We start from the raw sequence: 16,191 nt of genomic DNA, 5'->3' as shown, positions 1-16,191 counted from the left end.
CTGATGATAAAGGTGCACGCTAGTGGCTATATATGGACTAATCTAGAGTCGGAACATTAGCAGGCTTGTCACTTTGGAATCATACCTGCACAATGTAAACCACTTGCTTCAAGCAGATACAATTGTTTTTTTTTGTTTTTTTACATCATTACATTAAATGTTAATTATCTTAAAATATCTATATGCAACATTTTCATATTTTGTTTTGAATTACACGGGTCAACAGCAAATTTTAATCTAAGATCACTTTCTTTGTCCCTAAATTTATGTTTGATGCCAGTTTCAAAATGCCTTTGATTTTTTTTCTAGCACATCAGGCATTTGAGATATTTTAGTTTTTAGGTTTGACCTATAAAAATTGCCTGATAGAGATTTTACCATGCATTGTAATTTATAGCTTTGACAGTTCAGAAAAAACTATCCACTTGTTTCTGATCCTAACCCTTAATTCATTAATGTTACTAAATATATGAATATAATACATATTATATTATTGATATATTGTTATCATTATTATTATTATTATTTATTTTTTTTAATGAAAACCTTGATGTGCTGGAAAAAAACAAGGGCAGATTCAGAGTCTGTGTGCCAAAAAATAATCTAAAAAGGTTTTCTTGCATCTCCAATTAAAAAAAAAATATCCATCCATCCATTATCTATACCGCTTATCCTCACAAGGGTCGCTAGTAAGGCAAAAATGTTGACCAGTGTTATTGATGACACATCCGCTTGTAATAAAGAGAGAAGTATTCATGTCATTGACATGGTGACTACAGATCACCCACATTAGAGGGATAGAATATTGTTGGACCAACCTGGACACTTTGTGATGCTAACAACAGTGCTAAGAATATTGTACAGAGTTGTGTGCAGTGCTTTTACAAGCATGTGTTAACTTATAATTGGGCTGAATTATTTATTTATTTATTTATTTATTCTTAGCAGATGCCTTGTGTTACATATCCAGTGGTAATTGTAGAGCTAAGTGGTTCAGAGACTGGATGATGGATGGCTGGATGGATGGATGGATGAAAGGATGAAGGCTTTCTGTACCTTTTGCCATCTAATGGAAGGCCATTAAATTGTGCTGCCTGTCATTATACATTGCTGGCAAAGAAAGGTACAGCTTTGCAATAAAAACTTTGGGGGACAATTTAGATGAAACTGTCTAATTTCCCGTGGTATGGCACCCTCATTGGGAATCACTGTGTAGAGCAGGGCTGCTCAAACCATTTTTCTATTAAACTATGCAGTAACATTTTACAGTTGACCCAAAATTGGAAATGTGAGTCTTGGTCAAACTTATTTGGTCCAAATGAGCATTTTGTATTTCCTGTTGACTGACATATACGGACGTGGACTCTCATCCGACATGTACATTATCTTGAAAATTATTCAGGGGTTTTGCACTGATAGGAAATCCCACACGATGCCCCAGCGTGAGGAGTTAAATGTTTTGAAGGTCGCAGTTTCTCTCATTGATCTTGCAATGTTTGTTAATTACATTGTCACTGATGTTGTGAGAGATAATTAAGCCACTATGTTTATATGCATAATTATGTGCACTGCGCATCAGCGTTTGAACGACAGTGGAGGGGGAGAGAAAGAAAGAGAAGAAAAAATGTTTTAATTGTGTGTTGAGCAGAAACACACGAGTGTAGATGCCCTACTTACAATCAACAAAGAGGAAGTCTGAGAGAAATAAAATCAAGTGTTGCAGTAATAGCGCAATCGTGGAGGTAAGGGTGTGGACCTTCTGTGCTTATTTAAACACATTTAGTCATATATTGACAGACAATAAGAAGAACATAAAAATGAAAACCACAGATGTTTTTTCCCCTGAGAAGTTCTTTCCCTGGATCGCTGCTTTTTTTTAAAAAAAATTTCTACTGTATATCTACCGAGGTGTCTTTTTATGTTTACTTTAGTTTTCAATACATATTATTTTTCACTGTACGTTCTTAAATGACAGTTTGTGTTTTAATTCGGGCTGTCACTGTCGCTTTTTAGAATCAAGCTTTCTATTGATTTTTCCATCGAGTACTCAAATAATTGGATACAATTTTAGTTTGCATTAATGTGTATTACAAAACCACTTTTGTTTCTGAACCAATTATTGTTGTTCATGTGGTATTGTGTAGTGATAAAAAACAATGGAACAACAATCAAGCAAACACACGAGTGGGATTGCTATTGTACTCAGCAAACCTTTTGAAACTGATTCAGGTACTGCTTCGTCATTAGTTCTAAAGTAAAAGCAGGTGTTTGCAAATGTTTAATTTTGATTGATTGATTTATTGAATGTTTGATTTTGATTCAACACAAAAGATAATCAGTCTGCTTTTATGAAAGATGAGAGAAATAAGAGCATAATTAGTGTTGAGAGGCTCAAATAAAAACAATGGCTCTAGACGATTACTCACTTATTAAAATAGCTGCTGATCAATTTAACAATGGATAGGTTGTAGATTAATCGAATCACTTGAACAACTCTCATTTTAACGCAATTTAAAAAAATTTGAATCCCCGCTCAAAGTGATCACACCTAAACTACACAGCTGAACAACTCGGTATTCAACCTTAAATTTGAACGAAAACGTGTCCAAAGTGCAGCCGGCGTGCTCTTGGTCCAATATCTCGTTACTTCCTCCGGTTACTCGTACAGCTTTACTGCTTACTAAACTTACTACAGGTATATGAAAAAGCCTGTCCGAGTCGTACCTGTCCAGACACATTTTAGCCACGGAACAGATCAATTCCATCATTTCTCCCATGCGTCTTCTTTTTGAGTAATTTCAAGGGAGGGCCAAGGATGCTATGTTTTTATGACCATTCACGATCCCGCGGTAGATAATAATGCTTGCGGAGCAAAGAGAAGCTGATGGTGCAGCAGTGGCTAACTTTAGTGAGCTTAGGGACAATCAAAGACTCAATATGTAATCCTGAGTGTAATATGAAGCTTAGCCCGGCCCCGCCATGTGCTCTTGACCACGCGCAGCTGCTACAACTGCCCGGCGTCGTAAGCCTACTCCATTTATGAAGTTCTTCATACAGTTTAGCACACGCTGACAAGTTCCTATGTTCGCCCTCCAGCACGCCAGTTGAATCCGTCTTTAGGGTAATAATGTCATCGACTATTCATAATGCAACTCTAGAGTGTCTCTCTCCAATAATGGGCACACTTAAGCTTATGTGCATGTGGCAATGTCGCTCTCTCTCTCTCTCTCTCTCTCTCTCTCTCTCTCTTTCACGCACACTCACACTTTGAGCCTTTGCCCCTTAATACTCTAAAGTGGAATGTTTTAAAGGGCAAAGTGAGGGTGCTGAGCAACGTGACTGGAGGATGCTCAGCTGCAATGTTGTACCTGGAGAGGAGAAAGGTGCTTGGCGGCTCGGGGCCTCGCTCGGAGGCATGTAGGCGTCAGGCTTGGAAGGCCCGTCGTCAGCATCTTTGTCGTCGTGGTAACTGCCATCCTGAGAGCCGAGCAAGGGCTCGGCCTCCTCGCCGTTGTTGTCCTCCTCGTCGCTGCAGCCCTTGGGCTGGACCATGTAGACGCCTTCGGGAGGGGCGTCTTCATCGTCGGCGTCTTGGAGCTCGCGCTCGTGCTCGTCGCCGCCCTCCGGCGCCGGCGGCTCGTCGCCGTACTCGCCATTCACCCACTTTTCGATGGCCTCGCGTCTCTTCTGGTCCTCCTCCAGGCTCTGACTCAAGCTCAGGCTCTCGCGGAAGTTGGTCTCATTGTCATCGTAGTGGGAACTGCCGCGCTCGCTGTTTTCAGCTAGGCTCTGCTCTCCCTCTGCATTTTGCGAGCTGCTGTCAAACACCACCTGGCGGCTCAGCTTGGCACAGATAGCATTGAGTTTTAGGCCACCTTTCCTTTTGGCGGCCATCTTGGGTTTTCCTGAGGTCGTTTCAGTGCATAAACTCCTTTCAGCTGAGGGAGGAGAAGCAAAACGGAAAACAGTCGATTAAGTGTCACACTTTGACGAACTGTGAGATTCCTTGCAAACCTCACGGCCATACACAACATGGGATTTCAAATATCACAATGGAAAAACAACGGGCATCGAATGGTTACTGCCGCTATTAATAACCCCCCAAAGCACTTAAAAGAGCACAAGAGTGAGCACACGGAGATACTGTACATATCTTTCCAAGTGGCACCTCCACTGGCAGCTCAGGGTGGTGGAAAAAAACAAGGAGAAAAGAGCAGTGGCAGCTGAAACCACAGACAGATATGTATCACCCCCCGCGCCCCCTGTGCTACTACAGTACAAGCGGGCGACATAATCCTTCACATGACAGCGCTGAAATGCTATCTTCACTCGCGCTTTTAGCGGCCGTGGTCCGGTCCGGGACGCAGCTTTAAAACACTTGGCAAGTGGAGCGATCAAAAGAAAACACATTTTTGGTGTACTGACTGAAAAATAAACCATTGAAAGCAAACCATTCCAGCTCATTGACATGGCCAAAATGTTGCGTTAAAGTTCCATTTTTTAGTTACTGAATGACAAAATGTGGCAAAAGAATGCAAGCAATGGAGGTGGTGATGCTATTATTTGATTCTAGACCTGTTCTGAGAAAGGCTGTGAATATTTTCAGAATGTCAGTGAAAAAAGGCAAAACCTTTCTTTTTCTTTTTTTTTCCACTACCCACAAACCCTGAGCACTTTGTGTCATTTCTAGCTCAAAGACTGAACAATTGAACAAACAGAAAGTCACACTGAGTCAAAATTTGACAAAGGTGTGAATCATTCCGGCCTCAACTGTACAAACACATGCTTAAAAAGAAAAGGAACAAAGTTGCGCGCCTGCCTGTGTTCAAAGACATGACAGTGGGTCGTGACTGGAAGGGTGATTTGACATCTAAGATGACGGTCGCTCGTCATGCAAAAACATGCAGCAAGCCAGCAGCGCGTTGGACGCGCCGCATGGGCCGGCTCCCCCCAGGATGGCCTCTCTGAACAATAGAGTGTGATGGCGTGTGCTTTGGGGCGGGAATGGGTGGCATTATTTCAACCCAAGTGGGGCTATCTTTGTAACATGTCCTCTGATGAGGGAGGAACAGCTGCCTGCCTGTGGCATTCCACATCCCGAGCTGCCTTTTTAGGGCAGAAAGTGCACTCTGTTACCTTTCACTTTATTTCCAGAGCCACCAAAGTTCACCTTGCAACGGCATTTTGCAGACTCTGACTCAAGGCCAGATTTTTATCGAGGCTGTAAATAACTAAGGAGCAACGCGCCGTTCGCGATATTTTTAAAAGTTGTGATCCGTTTTTTTCATTTCACGTAAAGCTCCGGCAGCCGGCTGAAGCAGATATTTATTCTGGTTGTGTTGACGCTGCATCTGGCCTAACATAATATGCGCACAATTTCACTGGAGAGGAATGCATGATATCATAGGCTGCAAAGTTCTATCTTTAAGACTCAATTGACTTTCTATAACAAGTGCAAGCCACTTCATTTTCCCTCGGCCATAAAACGCAACACAATCACGCGTGAGCCATTGCTGGCATTATGTAAATCACGCTGGCGCAACATAAAATCCTGTTTTCATTTTCTTTTGCAAAGAATCATTAGAGGATATACCATTGGAGGGAGTGTACAAATCACCCCGTCAGCGGACAATGCAAGCGCCGCTCGCCACACATGCTTTCTCAGTTACTGTATTTACATTGCACACTTCCTCAGCGAAACAATGACTTCAGGAATGATGTCGTTTTGAGAGCGGGGGGTGGGGGCTGGGGTGGTTGTGGGGGCAAGTAGCGACGGCACATTACACCAACAAATTAGTGTTAGACAATTGCAAGCAAGGCTGAAAGGGTAACCTTTTAGAGGACAGCAATTTTTTTGGAAGGGGGGCAGAGGGCGGGGGTGATAGAGAAACAAAATCAGCTGGAAAAACTATTAGCAAGTGGAAGGCATAAATTTCCAACTTTTTTTTTTTTTTTTTTTTTTTTACAAGTACACTCCAAGGAAGATTGAGGTCATTTGGGTGTTGCAGCGGAGGTCTTTTTTTTTCCCCCCCTCCCCTTTCTTTTTACCGTGTTCAGTATTTCATGCTTTAACTACCTATTCCTTTGCATTGCCATCTCTGGATCCTCGTAGAAAATGACCCCTGCGCAGTTGTTTCCTCTCCATGAGAGACTTTTTATGTCGGATTTTCTTTTAACAACAAAGAACGTGAGCAGAAGTTACTTCAAAGCCCCCAAGGAGGACGGTGTTAAGGTTGGCTGGTTTATGGAAGCTGTCTTGACTATTATTTATGCTGAGGTTTCTGTCCGCAGCAGCTCTTTTGCCCTTTGCTTACATTACAGATTGCTATGGTAACACCAAAGCTGTTTACCTCAAGTCGTTTGTGTGCATGATAGCGTACAATGATTTCAAATCCGAGGGGACCTACATGAAAGAACAACTTTTCCCTCTGGGAGCGACTCCTCCACCTCCCGATGAGTCCACTAAGCGTTCCGCCTTATTAATGAATATCAGAAAGAAAAACAAGGCTGTCATGCCGATTGCAAAGTTGCATGTACACTTTTGTTTTACTCTGGTGTGCTAATTGTCAATGAGCTGACAGCTCAGTCGGGATTGCGAGTTTGAAAAAACAATAAATAAATAACAAGGGGTTTGAAGTCAAACACAACATCTGAACCTAATTTCTCCAGTTGCTTACGTTAAGGGTGACACTATTTTTTACTGGAAACAGCGCAGAGCAAAGAACAAGCACCGTTTCTTGTCTGTATAAGGCCAAAACCTGAGGAAAAAGACAGGAAACAATTCAAGATGCTTGAAATGGGCTTGGTTCCTATTCGGGTTGAGTCAGAAAGTTCTTTTCAGGCGCTGCGTCTTTTCAGAGCCGACAAACGACTCCCCGAAGGGCTTGGTTTTTTTTTCCCGTTTTTTTTTTTTTTTTTTTTTAATGTAGACGCTCTGTTTGTGTGCCAGAATGATATCACGCCCAATCAAGTGGCGTTTCAAATCCTAATAACGCTCTTGGAAGTGCATTATCTGTGCGAACGCGCACAGACTGTAATCAAGGCGGCTTTCGAGTAAAGGATGGCAGAAGTTTAATGATGGCTGTGACGAGTCGGGTCACGGCTTTCCCTCTGTCTGACTTCAACCGGGTCCAATTCTTCTTTTTATTATTATTTATTTATAATGTGCAACATTGAGATTCCTTCATACACATTTTCCTTAGTCTACTTGAAGTCATTTCAAGCTAAGTGTCATGCATATATATAAAAGATGGCACTATGGTGGAAATCAAATCAAATCAGAGGTTGTAAAAAAAACACACACATTTTTTTTTCATCCTGCTATACAAACTATCCATTTTACTAATGCTATATGCCTTGTGTTGTAAATAATTACATCTGGATTTTATTGTGAGGTGCTGCTGTAAAATCCGCTGCGTAGACAATAAACCTATAGCTTGGTTTGTTTGTGCAGCCGATGAGTTATATAGTCCGAATAAGAATGGTAGATGTTGATGTAGGCCCACTTTAGTGTCATGAACACACCGAATGCATTTACCCCATCAAGCTATTAAAACGTGCGTTTGTTGAAGATTCCTGCTGAGTTCCAATATGAACGATGCAGAGGCAAATAAGCGAGCAATATCTGGACTTAATTAATACAAACAGGGTCTGTGAGATGGAGATTATTTTACATGATGCAACTGAGATTTGCTTTAGCTTATAACTTTATGAACCTTTGGTGGATGAATCAATCAGTGTGTACCTCCTTGACCCTGGGCTGTGTCTTTGAGATGTGCGCGCGCCTGTGTGTGTGTGCGTGTTATCCAAATCACAGCGCCCACCACAGGCATAGGGGTTTCTAAAATTGTTCTCCTTGGCGAGCCAGTCAAGCGGAAAAAGCCACTGATGGACGTGCGCCACGATGCCCGGACCCCAGCATCTGGCCCCTTTTCTCATTTTTATTACACAAGAATAACAATAAGCGGGGTCGTCAACCCCTGTGTGAGATTTTGCTGCACTTTTCTCAGAGTCTGTGAAGCTGATGCCGGGAAATTTCCATTTTTCCGCGTCCATATTTAATTGAGTTTTGTCCCAGTGGTGCGGAAATGATTTGTTTTTTGCTCTCTGTTCACTTGACTCCTCTTCGGAGTCGCTAACCCTGATTAAGACGTTCCCGTTAATTTCCCAGCGCACACCTTTTTTTTGTGCATTAATGGTTCTGATCGTCTAATTAAAACTTCTCAGCTCGGCTGCTGATCACCGCTCGTTGTGCCTCTGACCTGAAGTTTTAATTGCCGCATCAGAAGCGATAATAATTTTGAGGTTCTGATGATTAAAAACAATGCCATTGCCAACTAGATGATAGATGAAGATTTGGGGGTGGGCACATCAGAGGGGAAGTTTATGTGGAGTGGGGATTGAGAGAGGAGGCTGTAAAGATGGGTGTGTACTTCCAGCCGCATTACAACTCGATGTAGAAGGGCTGGCAGAGCATATTGAGCCCTGCCAGCCCACCTGAGCCTCAGCGTCTTCCTGAAGGAACCCGTTTAGTTGGTGCTGGGACAGCGCTCCCCGACTCGAATGTAAATCTGCTCATTTTGGAGCTCCCATGACGTTTCGGTTTAGTTTGATGAGAGAAGATAATAGCAGAGTAGACACAATGATCACAAATATGGCTGAGCAGAAAGAGTCCGAAAAACAAAAGAGGTGGGAGCGTGCCTGCGTGCGTGCCTGCGTGCGTACGTGGAAAACTTCCATCACTATCAATTTGTAACATTTTGTTCCCTTTCTTTCCCTTTAACGGCTGGATATCGAATGGATATTTGAGCTTCCGCTGCAGGATCGATGCATACATGCATGCTGGCGCACAGCGACACGCACATGGCTCAAAAAGTTGGCACGCGCTCCCCTCACTGGCCCCGCTCTGGCACAAATCCATTTTATTTGGAATCAGGTGCTTTCACATCTGCCTGCTTCTTTTTCTTTTTTTTTGGTCTATTACCTTTTCGCCTAGAACGTGACCTTGCTCACCGTGCGCCATGCTTCCGAAAGAAGGGCCCTTCTTTTGGTTTGGACTATTTCGTATCGGCGCTGTCTACGAGCTATTCTCACGCACGAGCCTTCGAGCGGCGCGCGCCCGTCACGTCGACACAAAACACAAATAAGACGCTACGGGGCAAAGGCAGACGCTAAAGTAAGGAACCGGACCATGGCCCAGGAAAACAATTTACACTACGGAGGAGGAGGAAGGACGTTGAAGTTGAGGGCAAATGGAAGGACAAATCCGCCCTGGGGCTTCATCGCAAACAGTGTAATTAGGGTCTTTTCCAGAGCCGAGGACAGGCGGCCTAAAGTGGTTTAAGGGCGAAGAAAGGATGCGAGTTGAGTGACAAGAAGCGTTGTGACAGCCGCGCACCGAAACAGCCAAATTTTCTTCTCTTTGCTGCTTTGGGTAATTCACAGGACACGTGGCTACTTGTTAATATTGTACATCAAGTCTGGCCTCACAGCTGGAAGCACAGGATGGCTCGACTTCACTCGGAAGTGTTTCGTCTTCAGCGGTGCAGGCTTTTGATAAATGCACGACTGGCGCGCACGGTTGAAACGCTTTTGCTGAGAATAGCAGGGGAAATTTACTCCCGCGGCTTTGTTTTGGGCCTCAGCTTCCACGTTCCCTTTCAAGACGTTCGCAGGGGTGCAATTTGATAAACCGAGCGCCACGGTGAATGAGCAGACAACTCCTGCGTGCCTGTGTGTGCGTCCCCCGGCTGCGACGCGGCAGCAAGGCATCGTGGGTAGTACGGTGGAGAAGGGGGCTCAGCGGTGCACCTCTCAAGGGCCCTTCAGCTAATATCTGTACAGATTAACTGCTTCACTTGTAGTTTGGTCACGGGGATCTCGCTTTGTCTTTGTGGCTTGTTGAGAGTGCGATGATGCCTGTGTGCGCGTGTGTGTGTGTGTGTGTGTGTGTGTGTGGAATTGTTACACACACTCTGTTTGTACAGGAAAAGACAATTACCTGCTGGTCTAAGAGGTCAGGTGACCTAGACTGCCAAGTGTCACTGCACGACGTAATCTTTTGGGGTCATATTTAATTCAGCACAATCCGGAGATACACCGCTGAGTAAGTCAAATGACGCCAACGCACGCACACACACACACACACACACACACACACACGCAGAGTGTCAATCCTCCAGGGTAAACTCAGCACATGCCGCTCCATTAGTTATCAATTAAGTCTCCAAATCTCCACCTGGCATCACGCTCACAACAATGAAGATGACACACGCACGCACACCACCATCATCATCATCATCACGGCTCTCAACAGGAGGTTGACGGTCGTTTTTTTTTTTTTGTTTCTTTTTTTTTGTTTGACGGGCGAATGAGCGTAGCGCGTCGGTGTGCGTCAATGTGTGTTTGTGCGGGCAGCACTTTTGTCCATGAGGTTAACCTTGATGTGAGGCCCTGTCAGGCCAAATGATGTCAATCAATGACACGCAGGCACTAATGTGGGGCCTAAAAAGCCGGCTGTTTAGATCTTTAGACATGCCCTCTTTCACCAGCATATGAATGACGTTACAAGGAAATGAGCTGTGGCATTCCTCTAATAAGAGGCTTAAGACATTTTGACAGCAAATAAGGCGCTCCGGCATAAAATAAATGCATGAATAAAAATCGGGTGACTACCTCAAAAGCGGAGGACAGGGTTTCGGAGCTACTGTAACTTTTTTTTAATTGCCGTTGTCTTAATTGAAGTCCAAGGTTACTTCTCAGTTTTGTTTTTCCAAACACGCTGACGATTCCGCATCACGTCTTCGTCGACCTCCGCCAGCATCGTCACCCCGATATCGCAGCCTTTCCTTTCTCAGCACACCTATACATATATTTTTTTCAGACATCTATCCTTGCCTGCCTTTAAAACATTTGCTAAGCCCGACAGACTCTTCCCTTGCCTGTTAACATGTCACCCTCCTCAATTTCGCTTCTCTCTCTCTCTCCCACATCGCGCCATTAAAATTTGATGAAACCCGTTTCTTTGTAGGACTGCAGGAGGAAGTGAAGAGAACGAGTCTTCCCGCTTGCGGGATTTCAGAGAGCCCGTGGCTGTGAGCCCACTCACAGATAATTCATTTGTTGTCTTTTTGGTACAAGCGTCAGTCGGCCTGACGTGTCGGTAGGATGTGACTGTTGAGCACGCATCCGTGGTTGGGGGTGAGTGTACCAAGTATTGCTGCTGCGCATACTCACCAGCCACATTATTTATATCAAAATATCAAGTCTGCTTTTACAAAGACAATAGTGGCAGAGAGATACTCATTGAACAACAGGTTTACTATAGTGGGTTCAGTTTGCAGTAGTTGAAAGCTGCAGGTCACATCGTTTGCACACGCTAAACTGATCTCTATCATCATCATTCAAAAAAAAACCCAAAAAAAAACTACTTTTAGTGAGACCTTCAATGGGAGGTAGAATCAAACATGGCAGTTTTCACCTGAAACAGGAACAGTGTTTTTTTCGGGGAGTTCAGTCGAATGCGGAATGCGCTGTGACTGCGTTTGAAGGTGTGATAAAACATTTTTTCAAAAGAGGCTGAGGGGAGAAAAAAAAAAGAAATAAAAAATGAAACAAGCGGAGCTACTTTACGGGTTAAAGAAACGATGCCTATTTTGGGTCTTAGTAAACTGAAGGAAGTACTGTTAAGTTGACTCAAACAAATAAATTACCTTTTTATGAAAACCACCGAAACTACTTTAGCATTGTACACCAAACCGACTTTGTTTCCTGCATCTTCATCTTCATGACACTTGTGAGAAGTCACTCACTAAACTGTCACGCACAACAACAAGCGATGCTCTTCACACTGCGCAGAACTGAAGGCTTCAAATATAGCTTGAGTTGAACTGGTGACGGGCGGCGGGGAAAGCCTGAGCGCCGAACGCGGCGCGCTGCCTCGCTGCCTTGCTGCATCCAGCTGCCCGTTTTACATTTCTGCAACATTCATATTCCTCTTATTATTATTTTAAAGTGAAAACGGATACTCCGTTGAAGTGCAAATCTGATGAATTACAGGAGCAGATTGCTGCAATTAATTATTAAAACATATTTTATAAATATTCAGGTCTGTCATGCATCTAATAATGAACGCTTTAGAGGAGGTTACTTCCCGTGTGCATCCTAATGTGTCAGAAAGATCACTTTTAATCACGATTGTGTCAGCAAGCGCTGGCTTGGCTGAAAAAAAAAATTGAAATCAAGGAAAACTTAACTGCAGCCTCTGGCTTTTTGCTCATTTCACCTGCTGTCTCTTCTTCATTCTTCTTCTTCTATTTCGAATTCTTCTGCGACCGGCCCATTTGAGAAGGTGCTGAGCACCTTTCAGCTCCTCTTCTCTAATTTGAATGGAGAATAATGCATTGGCAGCACTCTACCTTCTGGACACACCTCGTCCCAGTGCTACTGCTGCCATATGCTGTGTTGATACATATTCATGACACTTTCTTCTGCGTTGCTGCGCGATGAGGCCTAAATGAGAGTGTCTCAGAACTTCAAATGGAAGTAGGAGGGGGGCGGGAGGGAAGAGGAAAAGGTGCAGCACATCGAAAGTTTGACTTGCTCCATCCGTCCTCTCTTCTGCACACTCAAGTCTTGAGAGGAAGGAACCAGGTAGGTTGCGCGCTTTCCCCCCCAAGGTCTTCAAGAAGCGATGACTGTCACCGTAGTGCGATACACCGTGGCAGCTAGCATTATTAACACGTCGCTAAACTACAAACTTGGCTAAAAGTGGAGTAGGATCTTTTACTGGTTATAGTTAGGGCTCGTCCTCAGGTGAATAACAGGTTTGACTTTAGGACCCTTCAGGCCGGATTATACATTTACAACATCAGGTCATAAACTGCGTTACTTCATATTAGGGCTGTAACTATCAAATATTTTTAGAATCAATTATTCTATCGATTATTCCATCGATTAATCAAATAATCGGATATACATTTATTTGGCGTTGAAATGTTTTGCAAATTCACTTTTTCCCCGATTACTGATTATTGTTGGGTATTTGATATTGTTGAATGATTAAACTAAAGCAAATAACACTTACACTTATGGGCTTCAGGTTCAACTGCATGACACTTAAAGGGTATTCATATTATGATTGCAATAACAATTATTTTTGTAACAGTTGGAAACTGACTATTTTTTTACCCCCCAGCGATTATGATTCAGTTACAGTTTTGGTCTGTAAAATGTCAGAAAATGCAAAATGGAAAAATGTTTCTCACTCCAAAGTAAAATCAGATTTTTGCAAATGTCTTATTCGGATTAAACACACACATAATCAGTCTGCTTTCATGATGGACTATAGAAAGACATGACAATTATTTACGTTTGAGTGACTGAAATCAGAGGATTTGAATTATTCTAAGATTGAATGCTAAATTGATTTTCTAAATAGTTTGTGGACTAATTTGACTTCAGGGCGTATAAAAGAGCCTTTTTTTTCCCGTACCATTCTAGACAACTTTACAGCTCAGGGTATTGGGTATTTGTGGCTTATCAGGTGATACTGTGGTGTATACGTCAGGCTTTCCTACCACTCTAGGCTACCTCAGTTTGAAGTTGTGACAAATCCAGTTTATGTCCTTGCGCATAACACAGACAGACTCATTCATACTCTTCTAGTCCAGACGAACCCCCCCACAAACAAGGTAAATGGCACATTTGTCACACTGAAGTATTCATCCATTCCTCCATTCTCTGCACTGCTTATCCTCGCTCGGGTCTATCCCAGCTGACTTTGGACGAGAAGAGGGGGGGGGAAACCTGAACAGCACTTAAGCATTTATAATGTTTAATTACTTAAATGCCATTGCTTAGCATTGGCAACAATCAACTAAATAAGAATAGCCTGCTTTAAAGCACGGGTATACTCAAGTTAGAGGGTACAGTTGGGGCTGTTGCAGATCAAATGACACTGTGCAATGCACCTACTAAGCACTATATCTAAAGGCTGCACGCTATAGAAACACACCCACACACACACACATGCACATGGAGCGCTCCAAGATGAACACAGACAGAGCTACAATGATACCCCATCATTATCTGCACACGGGGCCCTCCTTCATGGCGTGCTTGCCTCTCTGCCTTCTCCACTGCTTCCCTATGGAGGTAGTAATTACGAAAGTTAACATTTCTTGTTTCACCGGTCCACCAGCAAAGATTCACTTCCACCATTATTTCTTGATGTTTTCGACACGGATAAAGGCGCAGGCATAATTGTTTGATGGCAGCACCTGTTAGCGAGAAGGGGTGTGTGTGTGTGTGTCGGGGTGTGCGCGCGCAATGTCTTTGTATCATTATGAGATTACTTGGTGGCCAGCTGGTGTGCAATAAAATACACGGTGCGCTATCCCAGATCCAGATCAGTCCTCTGGGTGGACAAGAGCAGAGTGAGGCCTTGATGCGCCATGCACTGCACTATTTGCTGTACTGTACAATGTTGGTTTACCAGGCCGGGATCACAGAAATGCTCCCTCCTGCCAGGCCTTTTTTTTTTTTTATTGCCAACAATTCTTCTACTCGTTGCCTTTCTTCTCCTCTCCCACCGGAACTTTGGCGTTATCAAAGGTGATCGCTTGCTAAGACGCATTTTCTCAAACGTCTTCTCACGCCAGCCATTTCCCTCGCCGCTCTCGGCTAAGCGTCACTCACGAAACAGAAGGGAAGATTTGATAGCGAGATCAAAAAGGGAGGAAGGACAGCAAGGAGAGTAGGGAGACGGAGGGGCGGGGGGTAGAAAAAGAGGAACGCGATCCTCCTCCCCCATCCACCAACAAGTGCTGAGGGGTAATTTCTCCGAGCAAGGACCGTGTTTTCAAACGCAAATACAACAAACTGCCATGAGACATCAAAATGGGCGATTTTGACTTCAGAGGGTCTTTAGATGCTTCAGGAGACGTCAGAGTCAGGCCTTTGGGACAGAACAGCGAGAACAGAAGGCGCCAGCAGGCAGTTAACAACCAATACAGTAGAGGGGCCCTATCAGGAGGAAAGAAAGTCTCCTCCCAACCTGCCAACTGGCACCAACCCCGTTTGCACTACTGTTTGGTACAATATTGTTTTCGCTCGTCAAAAGTTGCTAAGGGTACTGACATAACAAGTGCCACCACATTGTTTTTCTGTTGGGCTTCCAACCAGGACTGGAAGGACCTAAATGGACTGCAAAAGATGTTTGCCTTTCCAGCATGTAAACAGCCCAAAAGCATCCCCGAGCTGATGTCACTTTACTTTATGGAAATGACGCAACTATCATCATTTGGCCTACGCACCCCACAGTGGAAACGCAAGTCAGAACAGGGTTCATCGTTCCAAACCATACCGCGGAAAAGTGAACTGAGCGTCACTGTCGAACGGTGACTTCAGATGCGCACTAAACCACCACCTGAGCGCTCATGTCAGCTGAAAGGAGATGTTGTGTGCCTACTATTATTAGCCATTATCTTTCCTTCAACAGGTACCGGGACACTCTGGGACACTCATCCTCCATGCGTTCGGCTGACTTTGAAAGACACGGGGCCGGCTCATTTTCAGATGGTCCTTTCTTACAAAATGCACCACACGAGTGGGCCGAGGAGGTCGCCCGGTGAGGCGGCAGTCAGAGGAGATTGCGTCCAGAGTAAATCAGCTTCGGGGAAGAAAAAAAAAAAAGAAAAAAGAGAGGGAACGGCTGAGGTAAAAAGACAAGCGAGCATTGGCTCTGCTATATGAGTTTAGTTAGCGAGAGGGTTAGCGCGTGAGTTATGGCGAGCAAAAGGCTGAGGGATGCTGTATTTATGAGGGGACTGAGTGAGTGTTAAATCCCCAGTAAGAAATAAAGTTGTCCCTGAGCGAACAGGGGAAACATTTCACTCAGTCACTCAGTGGTGGCTTACAAAAAAGAAGTAGTATCCCTCTTTCCACAGGAAGCTCTCTCCCTCATTTCCCAATTTTGTTTTCTTGCTTTAAAATGCCATAGATCACATCCAAGTGAATTGAATTCCAAAATTTGAATAGAGAGGTAATGTCCCCCTTGAGAATAATATTTCGGGAAGTCATGAGCCAAGAAGAAGGAAAGGAATCAAAAAGAGCATATCGAGGCTTACTGAGAAATTGGGCTAAGTGGGGCAGCCAAAGCACACGGTGCACTTGTTGCGGTGCAAGAGGTCG

At 43.9% G+C, this 16,191-nt stretch overlaps 1 protein-coding gene across 8 annotated transcripts in view; it reads right to left on the bottom strand.

The window, feature by feature from the left end:
• casz1 (castor zinc finger 1) overlaps window positions 1-16,191 on the bottom strand; it is a 215,964-nt gene that overhangs the window by 36,080 nt on the left and 163,693 nt on the right. For all 8 annotated transcript variants that reach the window (XM_086051162.1, XM_086051153.1, XM_086051169.1 and 5 more), the window contains one exon: window positions 3,369-3,938. In XM_086051162.1, the coding sequence (XP_085907288.1) occupies window positions 3,369-3,894 (526 nt within the window). In that variant the 5' untranslated portion in view covers window positions 3,895-3,938. The remainder of the gene's footprint in view (window positions 1-3,368; window positions 3,939-16,191) is intronic.

This window comes from Filicampus tigris, chromosome 1 (genome assembly GCF_054856515.1).
Source record: "Filicampus tigris isolate MCC_2025a chromosome 1, RoL_Ftig_1.0, whole genome shotgun sequence".
Lineage (NCBI taxonomy): Eukaryota > Metazoa > Chordata > Actinopteri > Syngnathiformes > Syngnathidae > Filicampus > Filicampus tigris.
The sequence above is the reverse complement of the archived record's forward strand: the minus strand, read 5'-3'. Positions and strand labels throughout refer to the sequence as shown.